The 24,769-nt window shown below is 38.9% G+C and overlaps 1 protein-coding gene across 1 annotated transcript in view; it reads left to right on the forward strand.

Annotated features, from left to right (window-relative positions):
- LOC142865784 (putative phagocytic receptor 1a) overlaps nucleotides 1-24,233 on the forward strand; it is a 102,646-nt gene extending 78,413 nt beyond the window's left edge. Inside the window, exons 2-4 of the mRNA XM_075999082.1 lie at nucleotides 1,554-1,626; nucleotides 6,327-6,438; nucleotides 24,042-24,233. Coding sequence (XP_075855197.1) covers nucleotides 1,554-1,626; nucleotides 6,327-6,438; nucleotides 24,042-24,098 — 242 coding nt within the window. The 3' untranslated portion in view covers nucleotides 24,099-24,233. The remainder of the gene's footprint in view (nucleotides 1-1,553; nucleotides 1,627-6,326; nucleotides 6,439-24,041) is intronic.
- The last annotated feature ends 536 nt before the right edge of the window (nucleotides 24,234-24,769 follow it).

Genomic DNA, 24,769 nt, shown 5'->3' on the forward strand with positions numbered 1-24,769 from the left:
GGTATAAATTGACTTGCCTCTTTGCTTTTCCTACTGATGACTTGGGATGCGAGTTTCTCAGTTTTGTTAACTCAGCTACTATTTGGCCAGCTGCTATCTAGTTTCCAAAATTTGTTGCTAATATCTTCTGTCCTCTGTCCCCCAACCTTGTGTATTTATGGCCTTTTAACATTTCTTTACTATAATTTTATTATGGTTTTGATGAGGTAGCAGAGCTAAATGTGAGTTAAATTTGTCATCTTTAACCAAAAGTCTCTTAATTCTTCATGGTTTTATATCAGTCTCTTTACATTTTCATTATCACATATCCAGATTCTTACCACTTTATAGCTGGGCTTCTTTCTTATATTGTCTCCTCCTTTAGGTCTGTCCTCTGCAATATTATAGACTTATCTTCCTGAAAAACTGCACTGTGTATCACAGTTTTTTTTTTTTTTTGAGACAGAGTCTCGCTTTGTTGCCCAGGCTAGAGTGAGTGCCGTGGCGTCAGCCTAGCTCACAGCAACCTCAAACTCCTGGGCTCCAGTGATCCTTCTGCCTCAGCCTCCCGGGTAGCTGGGACTACAGGCATGCGCCACCATGCCCGGCTAATTTTTTTATATATATATCAGTTGGCCAATTAATTTCTTTCTATTTATAGTAGAGACGGGGTCTCGCTCTTGCTCAGGCTGGTTTTGAACTCCTGACCTTGAGCAATCCGCCCGCCTCGGCCTCCCAAGAGCTAGGATTACAGGCGTGAGCCACAGCGCCCAGCCTGTATCACAGTTTTGATTGTAAAAAACTCTTCAGTTGTGTGCTTCCTGATGCTGACAGGAGAAAGTCTACATTGCTTAACCTGACATTCAGAGACTTCCACAGTCTAGCCTCTATCCACCTTTTCAACCTCATCTTTTGGGCATTCTAAAACATCCACACCCATACTCACCTGTAGCTTTGGTCAAACTTGTCTGGAACAAGTAGGGGCACAATAGCTGGGCTTGCCTGGTGATGTATCTGGTAGACTTAGCAGTTGACTTGTTGATTTGGAGTAACCAAATTAAAAATCTTTGTTTTAAATGAATACCTGTCTAACATGAGGCATCTTATGGTCCATTTGAGCCTAGAATTTGAAAATCTGTTTTTCAAATATGCTATTTTCTAATGTGTTCACTATACTGCATATTGAGTTTTTTCCATGGTATATTACTTCACAACTTATTTATTTTCTGCTACACTCTGAAGGTGCAAAGATGAGCAGGATGTGGAAATTACATCCTATATTAAACTGTTATCTTATTATATGGTATGCAGTTTAAGCCATACCTCAGTGACTGGGTTTATACATTGTAATTTAATATTCTTCTAGGGTTTAACCTTGTAATTTATTATATTGTTCCCACCAAAAGAATGTTCTGACATTCATGTAAAGTATGTTTATAACATTTTCCAGAAAGTATACTGTTTTCTAAAGACTTTTTTACCCATCAGAATTATCTTTGCTGACCTCTTCATTATGAATCTAATTCTTTGGGTGGAAGGATCGTCAGCTGCCATCTCCTTTGGTTCTCTCATAGGTATCCTTACTATGCGGTTTGGAATTTCAGTACCACATACATTTTTTGGTGCATACTTTGGAAGCAAGAAAAGGTAAACTTTTAAAATGCTGCTTTTGACCACTTAGTGATGCCTGAAATAATACCTCACAGTGTACATGGAATGAAAAAGTATCATTGGAGAAAACTGTAGAGAATAATCATTTTGAGGCTGAGCATGGTGGCTCATTCCTGTAATCCTAGCACTCTGGGAGGCCGAGATGAGAGGATCAGCTTGAGGTCAGGGGTTGGAGACCAGCCTCAGCAAGCACAAGACCCCCGTCTCTACTAAAGAAATAGAAAGAAATTAGCTGGATAACTAAAAATATATAGAAAAATCAGCTGGCCATGATGGCACATGCCTATAGTCCCAGCTACTCGGGAGCCTGAAGCAGGAGGATCGCTTGAGCCCAGGAGTTTGAGGTTGCTGTGAGCTAGGCTGATGCCACAGCACTCTAGCCTGGGCAACAGAGTGAGACTCTGTCTAAAAAAAAAAAAAAAAAAAAAAAAGAATAATCATTTTGAAATAAGAGGTATTTAAAACATTAAGTAAAAGAGACATTAACACTTCTAAAAACTGTTTAATATATTTCCTACATTATATATTGTTTATATTTCCTTTTATCTCTGATGGACAAAATTAAAAGAACATATTGAAGGAAGGCTGAAAGCTGACTTAGAAGTATAATAGGGGTTTTTACAGACTTCCTGAGTAAAAAGAAAAAAAAAGAAAAAGAAAAATATAATAGGGTTATACAATGAGGGAAGAAAGCCAAGAAATGGGGCTATTCAGTTGACAAATTTGAAGTTAGCCTATTCCATATATAGGAAAAAGGTGCAGGATACCAAAAAGTCTAAATCAGGCTACACTGCAAAAGAATTGTATAAGGATATAGCATGAAATTGCAGGGGAGAAGTTAGAAAAGACAACATGGAAGGTGAAGTTCCACAGAGAGCAGAAAAAAGAAAATTTTCTGGAAATTAATTGACAAACTCTTAGGCAAATTCTAAGAGAGGACTTTTTGACATTTTAGATTATTTTGTATTGGAATAGTTACTAGTAAATCTTGCCCAATCTCTCCCTTGGAATTTATAAAAAAAGGATAAACATTGTTATTGGTTGTCCGTGTGCCATGTAGTATGGTGGCCACTGGCCACATGTGGCTGTTGAGCACCTGAACTGTGGCTGGTCTGAATTGAGATGGGTTATAAGTGGGAAATACACACCAGATTTTGAATACTTAGAACAACAAAAATAATGTAAAATATCTGCTCAATAACTTCTATATTGATCACAAGTTTCAATTATAATGTTTGGACATGTTAGATCAAATAAAATAACTTAAAATTAAATTTACCTGTTTCTTTTTACTTTTTAAAATGTGGCTACTAAAAAGTTTAAGATTACATATGTGGCTTGTATTATATTTCTTTTGCATAGCACTGGTCTAGCCCCTGCTGACATCACTGCTCTTATAAATATTCCATGCCCTGTTCAGATCCAAGATTCTGCATTGTGATTATGTCTGTATAGATTTTTTTCAATTTCATTTCATTCTGATTCTCACTTCATTTATTTTCAAGCAGTTTAGGTGTCTAGTTCACACAAACCAGATCTGCCATCAGATTCCACAACAGCTTCTTTACAAAACTACTTCTTGGTGTCATAATTGGTGGCATTTTAACATTTGGCTGTATTTTTATTCAACTATTTTTCATTCTAAACAGTATTTGGTGAGTATTGTATCTTGATGATCTCAAAAGTTTTAATTTTTAGTAAATTAACTTTACTATATTTTAAGGAGGTTAAATTCTCGTGTGATAATACTTCATTTACCCCTGCTTTATCCAAAAAATAGCAGTCTGACCCAGGGGGATTTCCTAAGGAACTGCTACTTAATGCACAACCTTTTAAAGGCACTTTTTGATGGAAAGAAATCTCTATAAAGATTTCTTTTTTAAAATTAAAAATCTTTTCTTAAGACTTTCTGAATGACTTAGAGAAGTTGGTCTCAAATGAGCTGTTTTTTTGTTTGTTTGTTTTTTGCTTATACCGCAGATGTGGTAGAAGTCAAACGAGCTGTTTTAGGAGGTGGGAGTGGGGAGGTCTCTTGGAGGGGGGTGCCTAAAGATGGGAAAGGGGCAACTCTGATTTTTGTCTGTTTTCTATACTGGCCTTCCACGTGAGATTTCATTTAGAGTTCCTCTGCTAAAAACTATTTGAAGACGTCTGACTTTGGGTTTTCAAGTATACTGAGCTATAAGTAATGGTTTTCTGTCTTCTTCCTTTCTGTCAGCTGTTAGTTCTGGTATCAGGATGCCTTCTCCTTATACCTTTCCTCTTTTTATTTGCTATTTTTAATCTGTTGTGGTTTAAGAATTCTAATAATAAGATAGTTAGAAATGCATGTAAATTAAGAACTAGTAGTGTTCTCTGATTAAAGTGCAGCAGCTTTTGTGCCCTAGCTTTGTGAAAGCTATTGCAGTTGTTCTGCATCCCTTTTTTCTTACTTCCTGATTTTTTTTTTAAGACAGGATCTTGCTCTCTTGCTCAACCTAGAGTACAGTGGTATTAGCCTAGCTCACTGCAACCTCAAACTCCTGGGCTCAATCGATCTACCTGCCTCAGCCTCCCAAGTAGCTGAGACTACAGGCATGTGCCACCACGCCCAACTACTTAAAAATTTTTTTTTCTTTAGAGATGGGGTCTCACCATGTTGCCCAGGCTAGTCTTGAACTTCTGGCATCAAGCGATCCTCCTGCCTCACCATCCCAACGTGCTGGGGTTAGAGGGGTGAGCCACTGCTCCTGGCCTCTTCTTTTTTTGTTTTCTTTTGAGACAGAATCTCACTCTGTTGCCCGGGCTAGAGTGCCATGGCGACAGCCTAGCTCACAGCAACCTCAAACTCCTGGGCTCAAGCAATCCTTCTGCGTCAGCCTCCCGAGTAGCTGGGACTACAGGCATGCGCCACCATGCCCGGCTAATTCTTTCTATATATTTTAAGTTGTCTGGCTAATTTCTTTCTATTTTTTTAGTAAAGACGGGGTCTCACTCTTGCTCAGGTTTGTCTTGAACTCCTGAGTTCAACGATCCACCTGTCTCGGCCTCCCAGAGTGCTAGGATTACAGGCATGAGCCACCCCACTGGGCCTCTTCTTGATTCTTGACTGCATTCAGGTTTCAGGCACTGGCCAATTGGGGTGTTATTGTGGAGGGATTTTTAAAGGTGGGAAGAAGAAGAAATAAAGAAAGGAAGGAAGGAAGGAAGGAAGGAAGGAAGGAAGGAAGGAAGGAAGGAAGGAAGGAAGGAAGAAAGAAAGTTAAATGCAGTAGTCAACTGTGTGTTTGTTTTTTTTTTTTTTTGAGACAGAGTCTCACTTTGTTGCCCAGGCTAGAGTGAGTGCCGTGGCGTCAGCCTGGCTCACAGCAACCTCAATCTCCGGGGCTCAGCGATCCTACTGCCTCAGCCTCCCGAGTAGCTGGGACTACAGGCATGCGCCACCATGCCCGGCTAATTTTTTGTATATATATTTTTAGTTGGTCAATTAATTTCTTTCTATTTTTGGTAGAGACGGGGTCTCGCTCAGGATGGTTTTGAACTCCTGACCTTGAGCAATCCGCCCGCCTCAGCCTCCCAAAGTGCTAGGATTACAGGCGTGAGCCACCACGCCCGGCTTCAACTGTGTGTTTTTATAACACCTTTGTCTGAAAGCAATCTTTCAGAAAAAACTTTTAAGTTCTCAAAAATTAGGCTTAATCATGTATATTAATTACTCACTGTTTAAACAGCACTGTGACAAATTTGTTTGAAAGATAAGCAATGAAATCTGTACTTTGTCAGCAACTAAATATTTGACATGCTGCAAAATAGCTTATAGTAACCATTTTTCCAGATGTTTTTGATGGAAAAGTAATTGTAAAGCAAAAACTAACAGGCTCTTTTTAGATGAATTATTTTTCATTTCAATGAAAAGCAACGTGCTTGTTGTATACAACTTCATTATATATTTGTTATCTATAGAAATGATTCTCTCCAACCCCTGTCCCTCATCCTCACACCTAAGTATATATTTTACATGAAATTTTAAAATGGGATATTGATTGGTTTGTTAGTTTCTTATCTCTAGAAGGCTTTTAAAAAATGGACATTGATCATCCCAATTTAATCAGCTCAGCTTTATAGTAATGAAGAGAATTACTTTATTCCTTCAAAGTTTGACCTAAATGGTAATCCACACAGAGATTTTTTAAAAAATATGCACGTTTGAATGTATATTTAATAGAATTATGTGTGCTGTGCTATAAAGACATACTTGGAGAGGCTGCACGTCAGCAGACAAAGTGGTGTTTGATTCTGTGGTTTTCTGTTTTATGATGTAGTTGCTGGTGTTTATGGCATTTACAGCCTTCCATTTATAAAGAGAAATCATGTTTTAAAGTGTGTATAGAGAAAATTATAGCTCTTCATTGGTCTCAAGTGAGAACTAATTAATATGAACAGAGAAACATGGGCAAGTAGCAGCACTGGTTCTGACTGCAGAAGGTATGACCAACCTCTGAGACTGCATAGGTAAGGGAATATTATTCTGATACTAGATGGATAGATGCAGGTTTGGAATAAAGACTTAGAAGTTTAGGGGAAAAAAAGGGGTTAGAGAAGTGTGTGACAGTCTATTATTGTATAGATTTGGATTGATATTCCTGTGTCTACTGTGAAGTTAAAGTTTATTTTAAATCTTTTCTTTTTATTTTCAGGTCTCATCAGATGTACTACATGTTTGACTTTCTTTTCTTAGTCATTATAATTCTTCTCATTACTTGTTCAGAAGCTACAGTTTTGCTGTGTTATTTTCATGTATGTGCTGAGGTAAAGACATAAGAAACGAATGTATCTTAAGCTTCTTAAACTTGTATTATTGGAATTAGAAGTCTGTTTTTAGAAAGGAATTGAAATAAATGTTAACTGCATGGTTTCTACAACTTGGGATCAGTTTTACATTGTGTTTTCCTAATGACACATTTTGACTTTGATGCGGCTATCAAGTTAATGCTATTTTGATGGGAAATTTAAACAGAAAATTACTTCTGTCTGCCTGGTTTCTATAATTGCTGTGTAATATTCAGTTAACATAGAAAAATATAGGGGACTGATTTGATATTTAAACATATAAAAGATCTCTGGTTTAAATAATGTTTTCTTTGAAGCTTAGGCTAGGATTGTGTTTTGTGGGTTTGAGAATGCTGCTAAAAGCCCTTTTTCTTCCTTTCAGTGTCTTTTGGTTACCATGTCATCATGGACAACTGACGTGGCAGTGTACATTTGTTGGGAAAATATGATTGGGAATTAATAAAATGTGGCTCATAAGATCATTATTTTATTGTATAACCCAATATTACTATGTTAAAGAGAGAAACAGGAGTTTTGCCCCGGAGGAATGTGTGGACTCAATGGTTCACTTATTAGAGGCTGCTATTATGGGAGAGCTCTCAAATCTCTGGTAGGGATGTTTTCCAGGAAGGCTTCCCAGTATCTCAAAATCTGTGAGCTTCCCTGTGTCTTGAAAGACAAGGCAAGGCAAATATAGCCCACAGGATGGGAGCCGGAGACAATGAGTGCACTTTGCTCAGAGATGCCCCCCAGTGGTTATAAACAACCTGTTTATTAGAGATAGGCTTCCTGCTCTCTCCTGTCTATCTACCTTTAAGTCCACCATAACTAATCAAAGAAATATTGAGTCACTATACCTCTTTTGTTTTACCTCTGTTAATTGACAACTACCTCTTAGAACCTAGAAGCTAGCCCCTAAAAGACTTTGTACCTGTTTGTTCATCTAGATAGATTAGAATCCCCTTGAGAGGACTTTTGACCCTAACCCACTACCTGTATCCCCTAGCAACTGCATTCCCTGATATGCAAATATGTTACCCTGACAACTGGTAATTGATGTCTGTGATTATAAAAACCTGTATGAATCTAACCATATTGCTGGCGTTTATGGAGATACGCCAGTCTCCTAGGTACTCCCCGCTGTGTTATATCTGATCTTTATATATATATAAAACTATAAACTATACCTTAGTCTCTATGTATTCTTTTATTTCTCTCTGTTGCCTATCAATTTCCTTATCCTCTGTGGCGACCCCTATCTTAGGGACTTGGCTCTGTGGGGAGAAGCAGCTGATCTCCTCACAGGCCTGCCTCAATTACTCTCGCCCTGCATACACTGTTCTCTTAAATCCCCAAATCCATTTTATTTTGGTAGTTATATATGATTCTCTAAAGGTGACAATAGAGGATTGAGGGAATGATTCTTATATACATGTTGTTTTGGAGCATTTTCTTTTTGTGCTATATAGGTATAAGGGTTAAAAATATAATTATGTATATATTATTCTTAGCTGATCATTAATTCTATGGTACTTTTTGTCATAAAGATTCTGCAACCGTCATTAATGATACAAGCATATAATGGATATTTTAAAATTATTTAATTTTAATTTTAATAGATTTAGGAGGCACAAGTTGAATTCCATTACATGTATATATTGTATAGTGGGGAAGTCTGGGCTTTCAGTGTACCCACCACCCGAATAGTGTACATTGTACCCCAAGTATGTTTTTATGTCTTAGAAAATGTTTTAGGGGTCCCCAAGGCCACCCACATGTTTAGTGACTCATTAGAACTCATGGGAATGAGCATATAGATATACACATGGCTAGAGTTTATTACAGAGAAAGGATGCACAACAGGATCGGCAAGGGAAAAAGGACACAGGTGAATCCTGGAGAAATCCAGGCACAGTCTTCCTATGTTGTCTCCCTCCCATTAGGGAGCACACCGAGCGTGCTCCTTTCTCCAGCAGTGAAAACTGCAGTAATAAATGTGCAATGTTTCTGCCCAGGGAAGCCCATTAGAGACTCAGCATCCAAGGTTTTTCTCAGAAGCTAGTCACATAGGCATCCTCTGCCTAGTAACTACAAAAAGTCTAGATTCCCAAAAGGAAAGCAAGTATTCACCATAAATCACACTGTTTGTACAGTCTAGGTATAGCACACCAGTCTTCTCAGTCAGGGAATGATTAAATGCTAAATTCCCAGATGCAAGCCAAGAGCCAACTTTGCAAGCAAGCCCTTCTAAAGACAGTAGCCTCAGACTTGCTATGTTAATTATTTTCTACACTGTCTATCCCCTTGGCCCTCGGCCCCAGTGTCTTTATGGTAATGTCATCACTAGGAGCCCATGGTATAGGGTGAGACCAACCTGCACTGTTGACCTCAGTCATGCATCCATGGGTCCTGAATTTAGCCAGTTAAAACAAATCTTATTAACCACAAAGTCTATCCTAAATTTCTATCTTACTCTCTCTCTCTCTTTTTTTAACACCTAGCCTGAGGCATCAATAAGCACAGCATACTCTGGCCTGTATGTTGAAGCTGAACTGAATGCCTTCCAAGACCAAAGCTATGTAATGATAGGGTATACACATTGTGTCCAGTCCCAGAGGGCACATGTGGTATGCCTGGAAACAAAGAGTTTACAATTGTTAGGACACTCCAAGCAGGACATACATTATATATTTTATTAAATTTCTTATAAAACTTTCCCTTTTACTTTTTTTAATCCATAATCTTGCCTATTTTATCTTGTGTTCTTTCTTATTACAATAATTGCTAATCCATTTACAGTTAGATTTTCAACTGAAAAGTCATTTTTTTCTACTTATTTTTGCAGGATTATCATTGGTGGTAGAGAGTCCTTTTACCAGCAGCTTTACAGCTGCTTATCTTTTTACCTATGCAGTTCATTACCTCTTTGCCAAACTTCAAATCAAAGGCATAGCAAGTACCATTTTGTACTTTGGGTACATGATGATCGTGGTGTTGATTTTCTTTCTTTTCACAGGTAACTGTGGAGTTACTTAGTATATTTCAGACTCTCTAAAGAGTCTTGGAGATAGCCATAATGTAAAAAGCATCAATTAACAATTAGTGGAAGGAATAGGGAACAAAGTCATCATGTTCATTTTTATGCTTTGGGGATAAAAGATTGGAAAGCCTAGAGAACTGGAGGGACCATATGTACTTAGCTGCAATGCTGTCCCTTGTGAATGTTTTTAAATAAGGATGTGTTCCAAAGCACAGAAAGGGTTATGTGTAATCACCTTTGAACAGCCTCCAAGCATAAAAATTAACTGACTTGAATAAGTTTTAAATTTGTCAAATTAGATTAATTAAATGTGTGTTCATATTAGCAATTATATGCGAAGGACAAGATGTATACTTGTCAGAATTACTCATTTGGGGTTGCTATTGGATTGAGATATTATGGGAACTTTTGTCTAGATTAATGCCTGAAACAGGTGAAAAAAATGGAATGTTTTTTAAAATGTTCCAGTTAGAGAAATAATGAAGTTGGGGAGCTTTGAGACCTTCTGGATACAAGTGAAGCAGCATTTCTGCCTGCCTCACGTCAAGTTCTGGTTTTAACTCAACTTATACCACGTGGATAGGTCAGATTGGAAAACTTCCAGTATTTTCTCAGATTTAAACTCTCACATTCAATAAATATATAAAAATTAGTAGTGGAAATTTCTTAGAAATCAAGGCGTTCAGACAAATGTAAACATTATCAGAGAAACTGGGCATCTTGGCAGTGGCTCCTTTTTTATCTATAAAATATAAAATATGTATTACTTCTTATACACTGCTGGTCTCACTCCTCAGTAAAGAAGAGACCAGGCAGGCCTCCTGTCATCTCTCAGCGACCAGAAGTTCTATTTACAACTGGAGACCTGAGAGCTTCTCACCATTCTAGCCTAAGCAGCCTCCTTGTGTTGTTTTTTTTTTTTAAACTTTTTTTTTTTTTTTTTTTTGAGACATAGTCTCACTTTGTTTCCTGGGTTGAAGTCCTGTGGAGTCAGCCTAGCTCAAAGCAACCTCAAACTCTTGGGCTCAAGAGATCCTTCTGCCTCAGCCTCCTGAGTAGCTGGGACTACAGGCATGCGCCACCATGCCCGGCTAATTTATTTTATACATTTTTTAGTTATCCAGCTAATTTTCTTTCTATTTTTAGTAGAGACCGGGCCTCACTCTTGCTCAGGCTGGTCTCAAACTCCTGAGCTCAAACGATCTGCCTTCCTTGGCCTCCCAGAGTGCTAGGATTACAGATGTGAGCCACCATGCCCGGCCTCTAGTCTATCTTTTTCTTTTTTCCTTTTTCTTATTTTTTAAACAGGGTCTCACTCTGTTGCCCTGGCTAGAGTTCATTGGTGTCATCAGAGCCGACTGCAACCTCAAACTCCCAGGCTTAAGCGATTCTCCTGCCTCAGCCTCCTGAATATCTGGGACTACAGGCACGCACCACCAAACTTGGCTATTTTTTCTATTTTTGGTAGAGATGGGGGTCTCGCTCTTCTTGCTCAGGCTAGTCTGGAACTCCTGACCTCAGGCAATCATCCTGCCTTGGCTTCCCAGAGTGCTAGGATTACAGGCGTGAGCCACTGTGCCCGGTCAACGTTTTGGATTTCCCTAATTACCCTGATCTGATCACTACGCATTATATGTATTGAAACATCACTATATACCTCATAAACATGTACAATTATTATGTGTCAATTAAAAATATAAAAAATAAAACTGTGGCCGGGCGCGGTGGCTCATGCCTGTAATCCTAGCATTCTGGGAGGCCGAGGCAGGTGGATTGCTCGAGGTCAGGAGATCGAAACCAGCCTGAGCAAGAGCGAGACCCCGTCTCTACTATAAATAGAAAGAAATTAATTGGCCAACTAATATATATAGAAAAAATTAGCCGGGCATGGTGGCACATGCCTGTAGTCCCAGCTACTTGGGAGGCTGAGGCAGAAGGATTGCTTGAGCCAGGAGTTTGAGGTTGCTGTGAGCTAGGCTGACGCCACGGCACTCACTCTAGCCTAGGCAACAAAGTGAGACTCTGTCTCAAAAAAAAAAAAAAAAAAAAGAAATAATACTGAGTGTAAAAAATAGGGTAGTATATGATGGGGAGTAATAAATAAATAATTGTTCATTAATTACTGCCTAGTAACCATAATTGTAAAGATTTAGCATTAACTAAAATGAAATAGAGTTGAGTAAATAAATCACTGTCCAGCCACTTACCCTAAAAAAATTTTTTTTAATAGCAGCATACTTCCTTCTCTGTCAAAGTCTAAACTCACCTTAGTGTTCTCTCTCTCTCTCTCTCTCTCTCTCTCTCTCTTTCTTTTGGCAGAACATTTCTCACTGAAAAACTCACCTTAGTGTTTGGGGTCCTCTACAGTGTGGTCTTGCTCTGCTACTCAATGTATTTTCTAAGCCTCTCAAAGCTGAACCACTCACTAAGTTCAGGTTTGTCTCCTCTTGGCTTTTTTCTTTTTCTTTCTTTTTTTTTTTCTTTTTGAGACAGAGTCTCACTCTGTTGCCTGGACGAAAGTGCTGTGGTGTCAGCCTAGCTCACAGCAACCTCCAAGTCCTGGGCTCAAGTGATCCTCCTGCCTCAGCCTCCCAAGTAGCTGGGACTACAGGCATATGCTACCATGCCTGGCTGATTTTTCTATATATTTTTAGTTGTCTGGATAATTTCTTTCTCTCTCTCTCTTTTTTTTTTTTTTTTTTAGTAAAGATGGGGTCTCACTCTTGCTCGGGCTGGTCTTGAACTCTTGAGCTCAAATGATCCACCCACCTTGGCCTCCCAGAGTGCTAGGATTACAGGCGTGAGCCACTGCACCCAGCCTCCTCTTGACTTTTTGAGTATGTCTTCCCAACTTGATTGGAATCTCCTTGAGAACAGGGACTATGTCTTACACCTATTTTTGTATCTCTCAGAGTACTAAGCATTATGGTATCACGTTTCCATATCTATGTTAAAATTAAATCATAAGTATTAGAAAACTCCGAAGTAAATTCTGGTTACCATTCATATCATGAAAAAGTTAGTAAAATCATGAAGTATGTTTTTTTTTTTTTTTTTTAAGAGACGGGGTCTCGCTATGTTGCCCAGGCTGGAGTGCAGTGGCTATTCACAGGCGCGATCCCACTACTGATCAGCACGGGAGTTTTGACCTGCTCCGTTTCCGACCTGGGCCGGTTCACCCCTCCTTAGGCAACCTGGTGGTCCCCCGCTCCCGGGAGGTCACCATATTGATGCCGAACTTAGTGCGGACACCCGATCGGCATAGCGCACTACAGCCCAGAACTCCTGGGCTCAAGCGATCCTCCCATCTCAGCCTCCCGAGTAGCTGGGACTACAGGCGCGCGCCACCGCGTCCGGCTGAAGTATGTTTTTGACATCTGTTTTCCAGAACTGTTATTTAAGAAGCCCTGTTTTCTTACAAAGTCTTAAATTGCATCTCTTTACCTTTTATTATTATATTTTGAGATTCACAGCAGGAAGCAAACTTATTACCTATTTTCATGTGGTTTCACTTGGGAGGAAGTAGTCCTTAATTAAATAATTATCCTTGAGAATATAGTTGTACACATAAGTAGTTATTAATTGCTGATTACTCTTTCTGTAGAAAAATGTTTCTAAAAATGATGTTTTTAAATGACAATTTTAAAATTAGCAATACCCACTCATAAAAAATGCTAAGGAGTTTAACACTTATTCACACTTCCTTAGAATGATTATGCATGCATGTTTAAACTCTTCCTTGTGGCTGGTCGCCACATTCCTCTTTGGTGTTTGAATTCACCACTGGCATCACAGAAGACGTACAGGACTTTACAACTGGCACCTTTGAATATTGAATATTGTGACTCTAGTTAGACACTTTATTTATATACCAACTATTTTTTCCATGTTGCTACATTTCCTTCATATCATTTTTATGGCTGCTTAATCCATCAAGCAGATTACTTTTCTGAACTGTTTCTTCACTATTGATTTTTTTTTTGCCCCATTTTGGACTATTTCCTTAAGATAGTCTGTGAAGTGGGACGACAGGGTCTAAAATCATCAATTTTTATGGCTCTTTGTGCATTTCTGCCGTCAGCAGAGTGTACTGGTTTTACTACAGTCTTGGCTGACATTGAGTATTATTATTATTTTTTTGAGACAGAGACTCACTCTGTGGCCCGGGCTACGGTACCATGGCATCAGCCTAGCTCACAGCAACCTCAAACTCCTGGACTCAAGCGATCCTTCTGCCTCAGCCTCCCGAATAGCTGGGACTACAGGCATGTGTCACCATGCCCGGCTAATTTTTTCTATATATTTTTAGTTGGCCAATTAATTTCATTCTATTTATAGTAGAGACGGGGGTCTCACTCTTGCTCAGGCTGGTTTCGAACTCCTGACCTTGAGTGATCCTCCTGCCTCGGCCTCCCAGAGTGCTAGGATTATAGGCGTGAGCCACTGCGCCCGGCTATTTTTAAAAATAAACAAAAAAGCAGTTTTCTTTTTTGTTTATCAGTATGTCTAAAATGGTACCCCTTTGTTCCTCTCATTTTTGGAGCCAAGGGAAGTGATATGCATTGCAGCTGGTGTTCTTCTACCCAATTTTCATTTGGTAACACACTTACAGATGTGTAATGACAAGTTGCAATAGGACTCAAGAGACAAGGACAGGAGGGATAAACCACAACAGACTAAGGAAGGGTACCAGGAGTGACATCTTGTGTTTTTATAGATAAAGGCAAATGAATTTCAGTTAAAGTTGAATGACTTGCCCAAAATCCTAGCTAGTTTTATGGCTGGTTAAACTAGTTTAAAAAAAAGTTTGTGTGCACTACCAACTATGCTATGATCTTGTGACTTGATTGTTTTATTCAGATCGCTAATGGATGCTCATGGTTGGCACACTTATAGATACTTGACATTGATTGGAGGATGGTTAGTAAATTTTTATTTGCATCAAGTTTTGCTTTAGATATCAACAAATGAGTTAAAGTCTTAAGAACATTAATTGAAGTAATGCATTCCTATATTGATATAATGGATGTAAGATCACATAACTACTTAAGATCTAACACTTGAGTTTCCTTGTCTTAAAGTCTAAAATGCTGTCTTGTATTATAATAATAGAGTTTATAGCTTAATATAGACTTTGGCTGCCATTGCTTTTGGGTGGTAAATTAAATATTTTATATGATGACATACATTTTAGGCAAGTAGTTAAAAATGTTTGCATTTAGTTACAGTCTATTATTCTAGAGCAGTGATTCTCCACCAGGGGCGATTTTGCCTCCACCTTGGGAATATTTAGCAATATCTAGAGAGATTTTTTTTTTTTTTTTTTGAGACAGAGTCTCGCTTTTGTTGCCCAGGCTAGAGTGAGTGCCGTGGCATCAGCCTAGCTCACAGCAACCTCAATCTCCTGGGTTCAGGCGATCCTACTGCCTCAGCCTCCCGAGTAGCTGGGACTACAGGCATGCACCACCATGCCCGGCTAATTTTTTCTATATATATATATTAGTTGGCCAATTAATTTCTTTCTATTTATAGTAGAGACGGGGCCTCGCTCAGGCTCAGGCTGGTTTCGAACTCCTGACCTCGAGCAATCCGCCCGCCTCGGCCTCCCAGAGTGCTAGGATAACAGGCGTGAGCCACCACGCCCGGCCGAGAGATTTTTGATTGTCATGATTGGGGGATACTAATGACTTCTAGTGGGTAGAGGTCAGGGATGCTGCTGAACATCCAGCAGTGTATTGGACAGCTCCCACAACAAAGAATTACCTGGTCCAAAATGTCAGTAGTGCTGCCATTGTCAAGAAACCCTGGTCTAGAGTGAACTATTAAGGTTATTAAGTATGGAATATTTGATTTTCTTAAGTACTAAGTTTGACAGTTGATATCTCTGACATTTCACTGTAACACTTCTTTTTTATTGTGAAGGTACATCCTCAGTCTTTCAAACGCACATTTTGGCTTCCAATTATCTTACAAAAATTATTTTAGAGCAATTTTTGTGAAACCATGAATAAGTAAAAAATTCGTGTTATTTTTGAATATGAGTTCCATCATGGAACCAATGCAGGGCAGAAATCATGAAATATCAACAAAGTGTGAAAGATGTGGCTAAGGAACGCACAGTACGTTGATGGTTTGAGAAGTTCCATTCTGGTGATTTTAATCTTGAAAATGAGCCACGTGGGCGACCTGAGACCAAGGTGGATAATGATGAGCTGAAAGCTGTAGTGGAAGCAGATCCATCTCAACCTATGTGTGAATCAGCAGCAATGTTTTATGTTACTATTCCAACAATATTGGACCACTTGAAATAAATCAGCAAGGTACAGAAGCTGGACAGATGGGTACTGCATGAATTAAATGAACATCAGAAAAGAAATAATCTCTAAGCTTGCCTTTCTTTGCTGTCAGAACATAAAGGAGAACCATTTCTACACCATATTGTTATGTGTCATGAAAAATGGATTCTTGGCTGGGCGTGGTGGCTCACGCTTGTAATCCTAGCACTCTGGGAGGCAGAGGCGGGCGGATTGCTTAAGGTCAGGAGTTCAAAACCAGCCTGAGCGAGACCCTGACTCTACTATAAAAATAGAAAGAAATTAATTGGCCAACTAATATATATATATTAGCTGGGCATGGTGGCACATGCCTGTAGTCCCAGCTACTCGGGAGGCTGAGGCAGGAGGATTGCTTGAGCCCAGGAGTTTGAGGTTGCTGTGAGCTAGGCTGATGCCATGGCACTCACTCTAGCCTGGGCAACAAAGCAAGACTCTGTCTCAAAAAAAAGGAAAAGAAAAGAAAAATGGATTCTTTTTGAGTCGCAAACATTCACCACAATGGTTGGATAATGAAGTATGGAAACACAGTCCAAAACCAAATATTCATCAAAAAAAGATAATGGTATCTGTTTGGTGGTCTATTGCTGGTATTATCCACTGCAGCTTCATGAAACCTGGTCAATCAATTATAGTGAATGTCTAGTGCAACCAACTGGATGACATGATGAGGATGCTTGCCATTAAGCAGACAATATTGGTCAATAGAGACAGGCCAGTCCTCTTGTAAGACCACATGTTGCAAAAAACAATGCTGCTCAAACTACAGAAGCTGGACTTGGAAACTCTCTGTCATCCACCGTATTCCCCAGACCTTGTACCAACTGACTACCACTTCTTCCAGGCTTTGGACCACTTCTTGCAAGGAAAAATATTCAATTCTCAACAAGCTGTGGAAAATGTCTTTCATGATTTCATCACTACTCACTCTCCAGGCTTCTTCACTGCTGGCATAAACAAGCTACTGTTAAGATGACAAAACTGTGTGATAGTTTAGGCACATACTTTGATCAATTATACCACTTCTTTTTTGAGATATAATGAACTAAACTTTTGATTCAAAATCAGACATTTCATATTTAATGACCTAAATATTTTTGAAACCTCACATTTACTTGGGAGTTAATACTATTTTCAAAATACAGTTTTGATCATTTCGAGAGATTATGTTTAGAATCTGAGACTCTGAACCACCAATCACTGGGCAGTGATTGAAGCCAGCTCTTACAAAGAGCTTTTAAGATGAGAAGAACTATGTGCCAAATGCAGACCACTTTTCTGTTGGCTTTCTCACTAAGTGTCTGTGCTTTGAATATATTTTTATTCATTAAAAGAAGCTAATGAAGTTCAATATATTTTGAGAGAGTCTACTGTGCAATATGTTATCACTAAATTAAAGTGAAGAATCCATGTTCTCACACAGAACAAGATGAAATATAGTATACTGAAGGAAATGTCCAATTATCTTAACACACGAATGTTAGTGATAATGGGCCTTTTGTGTTTTATTATACCAAGTTGTTGCTGGCTCTACCTTATTAAAATACTCAATTCTAAAGACTGAAAGATTAAAGAGAGACAAAGATGTATTACTGCTTATCGTTAATTAATCAATAAGTATTTATTAAGCTTCTTCTATGGGCTTCACAATGTATTAATTGGGAATACCAAAATATTAAGATACATTAAATAATACTATTTGTTTTTTATGAGTTGATGTGCCAGATATTTGCATGCATTTATCTCACTTAATTTTCACAATGGCCTTGAGATATAGGTCACGATGGGATCACTCCCATTGCATGGATGAGGAAACCAAGGCCCAGAGAGATTAATTGAATTGTTCAAGGTCACTCAGCTAGTAAGGGGTGGAACCATGATTCATTCAAACTCAGGTTGGTCTGACTCCAAAGCTCATTTTTTTAAAAATACGACGCTCTATGTCCTCCTCAAGAAAGAGGCACCTTCTTTGAGCTGGAGCCAAACCAAGAACCAAAAGATGCCCATGGAATCTGCTCTGTGGTCCTCTTTTTCACCAAGTGGACTGTTAATTGGGGGAACTAAGACTAGTGCATGTAAAGCAATATAATGTCACTCTTATTAATAGATGATGACAATACAATATCTCTAGTCTTTCTCATGCCCCTTCAACCTTTCTTTAAAAAAAATAGAGGTCCATCCTTTCTGTTTTTCTATATTATTCTAGGAGAGAGGGGGTCAAGGCTAGTGTGACCGCTAGAATAATTCCCATTAGCTCTTTAATTCTAGCTTATTATGAATTCTGCTTACATTATGAACCAAAGAAAGTGCTAGGTTCTGTAGGGGACAGACCTAGTCATCTCTTTTCTCAATGATATAGGAAAGGAAGTGTTCCAGAAGCTGCATTTTTTTTTGGCATTTTTTTTTCTTTTTAAGAAACAGGGTGTTTCTGTTGCCTGGGCTCAAGAGTAGTGGTCCAATCATAACATTACAGCCTGCAACCTCAAACTCCTGGGCTCAAGTGATCCTCCCACCTGAGCCTCCCAAGTAGCTGGGACTACAAGCATGCACCAACATGCCTGGCTAATATTTTTTTCATTTTATCAGAGACGGAGTCTCGCTATGTTGCCCAGGCTGGTCTCAAACTCCTGGGCTCAAGCGATCCTCCGGCTTTAGCCTCCCAAGTCACTGGGACCACAAGCATGAGCCATCATGCCTGGCTGGCATTCTTGTATTGTGCCTTTTACATTCTCTGGTATCTGATTCCTGGGTTTGTTCACCACCCTCCCTCCCCATCCTCAGTTTTCATGTCCAATTGCTATTTGTTCTTTGAGGTCTTTCTGTACAAAACAGTTCCTGATCACCTCAGCCCATATTGATATCTCCATCCTAGAACAATCAAGGGCTGGATTGGCTTTGAGTCCCAGCTTATTGTGCTGCTTATTGGCTTTGTGTTGTAAGGCAAGTCATTTCACCTCTCTGGGCCTCTGTTTCCTTATAGAAAGGGGAAAATGACAGTACCTGCCTCAGAAAATTCAACTCTATGTCATGGCACCTGTGAAGCCTATAACCCAGAGGCAGGCATATAATAAGTATTTAGTGACTAATAGCTGTCATCATCATCTTCTTCTTCTTCATGAAATGCAAATTTGGTCACCTCATTCTCTGGCTTATGTGTTTTTGCTGGCTCCCAGTTCCTTCCATGGTCAAATCTAAACTCCTTAACTTGGCATGCATTTTCTGGCCCTCATCTAGTCTTGCTTTCTTTTCTCCTATATGCTCTCTTTAATGCTCTCTCTCTCCTTTTTTTTTTTTTTTGAGCAGAGTTTTGCTCTGTTGCCCAGGTTAGAGTGCCATGGCATCAGCCTAGCTCACAGCAACCTCAAACTCTTGGGCTCAAGCGATCCTCCTGCCTTAGCCTCCTGAGTAACTGGGACTACAGGCATGCACCACCATGCCCAGCTAATTTTTTCTATATATTTTTAGTTGTCCAATTAATTTCTTTCTATTTTTAGTAGAGACAGGGTCTCACTCTTGCTTAGGCTAGTCTCGATCTCCTGACCTTGAGTGATCCTCCCGCCTCGGCCTCCCAGAGTGCTAGGATTATAGGTGTGAGCCACCACGCCCGGCCCCCATCTCACACTCTTAATGTTCCAATCCCTTTGCCATAGTTCTCACTATTCCTTAAAACTGCCAGAGTTTTGGTTGGTTTAGGCCTTTGTGGGAACTTTTTCCTCCATTTGGAATAGCTGTCTCCCATCCTCAAATGCTTCTGAACCCAGCTTTATGGCACCTTCCTCTATGATGCCTTCTCCAAATTCCTGCCATTCCTTCATTCCTTCATTCATTCATTCAGTAAGTATATATTAAACATCTCCTGTATATCAGGCACTGCCACAGGGGGCTGGAGCAAAACTATAAAGGGATAAAAATCCCAATCCTCCTGGCACTTATGTTGTTGCTAAACAGTTAATTTAAACAGTTCAGTTTAACAAGTATGTGTTGTCCAGCTACAATGTGCCTAACACTATGCTAAGTACTGGAGGTACAAAATTGAGTTATCCCTAGCCTCAAGGCTATAGTCTGGAGAGAAGAGACCCCAAAACAGATCATTTCCATGCATGTGATAAGGAGTCTGATAAAGTTAAGCCCAGAGTTTTGTGAAAGCATAGAGTAGGGGCGCCTAGCCCAATCATAGGGAAAGGGAGAGTGGGGAAGGGTTTCCTGGAGAAAGGGATAGAGGGAAGGCTGAGTCTTTAAGGTAGAAGGAACAGTTGACAACTGAGCAAGACATGGTGTATGGACATCTGTAGACAATTTGGTGTTGCTGGAGTTTAACACTTAAGATGTAGAGTGGCAGGAACAAGGCCTAAAGAAGTAGACCAGGGCCAGACTTTAGAGGACCTTATGTCCCAACACTAAGGAGTTGGAATTTTTATAATATAAAGTCATTTTCAAACTTGGGCGTGCATCAGATTTACTTGTGGAAATTATTTAAAACCAACTAAAACTAATAAATTTGATGCCCAGGGTCCATCCCAGAGGCCCTGGGTCAGAATCTTTGCTGATCTGTATTTTTAACAGCTTACTAGGTTTCTAATACACTACAGAGCTTGAGTACTTTTGCTATGGGGAGCTATTAAAGGTTTTTAAGTAGGGGCATGAATATAAAATTTTGTGTTTTGGAAATATCACAATCATGCTGACAGAATGGAGAATGAATTCAAAAGGAAGATTGGAAGTAGGGAGATGAGCCAGGAGACAGGTTTTTAGATGAGAGATGAAGATGGAGTGGCTTAAGATCCAGTGGCTGTGGAGATGGACAGATGGATGGAGGAGACAGATACAAAAACTATGAAGGATTTGGAATTTGCAGGACTTGGTGACTGACAAGATGTGGGTTGCAAAAGAGGGAGGAGTTAAGGGTGACTTCCAAGTCTCTGACTGTGACCTCTATATTAGTAGTGATATGTATAATAGTATAGCCACCAACTGAAATTATTCCCTACAAAAGCCCCTTTTTCTATCCCTCATGCTATCCAGAGAAAGTGCTTAATGACTACTGAATCAAATGTGGTTGAAGGGAGTCAAGGCCTCCAAGACCCTTTTCTCCAAACAAGCTTTCCCTTTATTCCTTTGTGCAATGGCTGAAATTCCAACTTTCGGAAAATCTTATTTTGTATGTCTTATTTACTGCTGCGAATTCTTGGAATTTAACCTCCACAGTGGCTGTGGAAAGACTCTTGAAATATTTGGGGTTTTGTCCCATTTTTTTTTTTTTTGAGATGAAGTCTTGCTATTTTGTCCAGACTGGCCTTGAACTCCTGGGCTCAAGAGATTCTTTCACCTCAGCTTCCTGAGTAGCTGGGACTACAGGGGCTTGCCATCATACCCATCCAAAAGACTTGTTCATATTCAACAGAAAGTGGTAGACTTTCAAAATGTTTTGTTTGGCTAGTTTCTTTGTTCTTAAGTGTACACATATGATTGTGGGAAACCTTGAGCAGAAACATGCATTGGATGCTGTCCTAGGATCAGACTGCAAATTCTTTTCATTATAGAATTGCAATTAGGGAAAGGACAAGAGGAAAATGGGCTTCTCTGCTTGTCTTGGGCTGCCTCATTCAAGATCCTGTGGTTGGATTGTCTTTTGGTTATGTATCACGTGACCTGATGATAAAAAGTTATGAAGCTTACAACGAAACTAAGGTATTTCTAACATTGGTTTAGTGCTTTTCCTGACCTGAGGCAAAAGTAAGCAAAGACACCATGTGGATAATTCTCCCCCTTTTCGTCCCATCTCCCATTTTCTTCCCTCTACTTGTAGCACAAACAATTGAGCTGTAGAAAAAAAAATTTCTGCAGATTCTTTAAGTTGCTTTTAACTTGTGTGGTTCAAAGGCCCTTAGAAGAGAAATTTCCCAGGAAGGGAGGGAAGCAGATTAGTTGAGAGGCTCTGAACTCCTGGCTGCATGTTACAATCAGGCTACATCCTAGATCAATTATTAATAAATCAGAATCTCTGGGGCTGTGACCCAGGCAATAGTAGCGGTTAAATCTCCCCCAGGTGATTCCAGTGTGCAGCCAATTTTGAGGATGACTATACTAGTCAGCTAAACCCCATGTGACCATATATTTCAAGCCCCAAATCAAAACATCAATGATAGCTATCATTTCTTAAGTGCCTACTCTGACAGGCACTCTAATATATCTTATCCTTTTTCTTTCAGGAACAGCCTTAGTTGGGTTGGGTTATAGTTCCTTTTCACATGTTAGGAACAGAGGAGGAAGGTAGCTTATTCTACATCATCATAGCTAAGTGTCTGCTGACTCTAGTCAATAATGTAGAACAAGAGTCTTTAGTTCATCTGACTACTGAACAATGTGAGGGTTGATGGATTTTTGTGTTTTAGGTAGGAGAGAATTGTGTATTGTAGGTAGAGCACCAAAAAATCGAGAATTCATAAACATTTCAATGGTTTATGGGGGAAATAGCAGATGGAAATCAGGGATGATTTAAATTGAGAGACATGTGTTAGTTGTACATCTGTCATCTCCTGAACCTTTGAAGTTGTTGGATTCAGGAAAGGAAGCCTAGAGTAGGAATAGGTATTGTCATCACCATTTTTCAGCTGAGAAAACAGGCTTGGCAAGTCTGTCACTTGCCAAAGGTTAGACATCTAGTAAACCAATGGAGTAGATCTGGGTCACTCTGTGGTCTTAATCCATTATACCATACTGACTCCTGATGGGGAGCTTTGGAGGGTAGAAGGAAGTGGTATGATGATATGTTGGATGGAAAGTTATTCTAAGTTTGGAAACTGACAAAGAAAAAGGTACCAAACCCTACCTAAAACTTTCTGTGATCTTCTTATTGAGTAAGATGTTTTCCTAGATGAATTGTCTTGGGGTGCACCATTAGACTATAGAGTCTGCAAATCCTTTTAGAGTTTTCTCAATTAAGTCATTGAACTGGCCGGGTGCGGTGGCTCACGCCTGTAATCTTAGCACTCTGGGAGGCCGAGGCGGGCGGATTGCTCAAGGTTGGGAGTTCGAAACCAGCCTGAGCGAGACCCCGCCTCTACTAAAAAAAAAAATAGAAAGAAATTAATTGACCAACTAAATTAGCCGGGCATGGTGGCACATGCCTGTAGTCCCTGCTCCTTGGGAGGCTGAGGCAGTAGGATCGCTTGAGCCCAGGAGATTGAGGTTGCTGTGAGTTAGGCTGATGCCACGGCACTCACTCTAGCCTGAGCAACAAAGTGAGACTCTGTCTCAAAAAAAAAAAAGTCATTAAACCTTAATATCAACTGAAAATTGTTTTTATAATATGAACATCAATGAAATCATATATTAAAAATTTGCTCATAATTATATTATCCCCAAATATAAAGGTATTTTCTTATGTTAATGTTCTTCTGGCTTTAGTTCCTGTGTTTGTGTTTATATAGTGTTCACACTGGTGTGATGCCTGGGAATCGTTTAAGATCTAGCATTTTTTATCTAACACCATATTATAAAGATTGCCACATGCTACTATATAGTTTTTATATTCTTAATTTTTGATGGCTATATTTTTTCATTAAGCACTCAGGCCATAATTTAGCTAGTCACCTATTTTGGGGGTACTTGGTTCACTTGTACTTTTTTTCTATATTATAAGTCATAGTATTATGATCAACTTTTTGTATATAATTTTTTTCTTCTATGGGGTCATTTCTTGAGGATAAATCCCCAGATGTAGGATGTTTTTCAGGCTTAATAATACAAAACTTTGATTTAGAAAACTAATGTATGCTCTGGGTATACAAATAAATAGATTATTCCCCTTTTGCTATGTATAATAATAATGGTTATTTACATTTTCTCAACTGAAGCAGGTTGTAAAAAGTTTTATTGTATCAGAAACTAGCCTTGGACCTCTTTGTATTCTTTTTGAAATGGAGAACTTAACCTTCTCATTTTTATTTTTTTTATTTTTTGGCTTTGGTTAGAGACCAGAATTCAATCAAATGGATTCTCACACCCATTTGCAGGTGACTGCCTCTGGCCCTGTTGCTCATTCTGTTTGCTCAGCAAGAGAGCCTGGTGATTTTTATTTGATAATGTGCAAGTCTTGAGATTTGGAGAATCAGTAGCCCACCTCAAAACTGACATGTTTTGTGTTTTTGAGAAAGCTACTTTCATTTGCTATGATGTGTAGTTAACAAAGATCTTTCATTTTGTTTCAGGAACAGTTGGATTTTTCTCCTGCTTCTGGTTTATTACTAAAATCTACAATGTGGTGAAAGTGGAGTAAAGAATTTTCCCAAAGGCATCCAGACACATCATCCTTGCTTTTGAATATCTATATATCTATATGAACATCTATATATATACATATGTATATGTATGTTCCCAATTACATAAATTTTAAGTATATATAAATATGAAATCTCATTGTCTGGCCTCAGTTCGTATGACACAAAATACTAATTGTGTGGGAAAAACAGGTTGGGAAAATACTCTAATTCATATTTTCCTGAAAAGATACCATAAAAAGATTTAATTTAAAGGAATTAGAGCAAGGAAGTCACATTTCTTTTAAAAACTTAAGTTGAGTACACTGTTCTTTCAGATGAAAAATTTTTTCTTTTAGTTTTTTTCCTCATATTATTCAGAGCATCTAATTATTGGAACTATTGTCAAGTAAATCTTATGTAAAATCTGCATTTTTCTAACTGAAGTTGATTATATAAACTATGTTACATCTTTGTATCTGGGTGATCATTTTAAAATGTATATTGGTTTAGCATATAGAGTTAGTGAAATACCAGATACTGTTGTCTTATTACTCAGTTAACTCTGTATATTTCTGTTTTTTAGTTGTCTATTTCTGTTTGCTGTCCTTCGGAGGTTGAGAATGTTCAAGTTTGACTTAGTTGTGTATAGATAATACATCTTTGGAGTCAATTTTATT

This window comes from Microcebus murinus, chromosome X, assembly GCF_040939455.1.
Source record: "Microcebus murinus isolate Inina chromosome X, M.murinus_Inina_mat1.0, whole genome shotgun sequence".
Lineage (NCBI taxonomy): Eukaryota > Metazoa > Chordata > Mammalia > Primates > Cheirogaleidae > Microcebus > Microcebus murinus.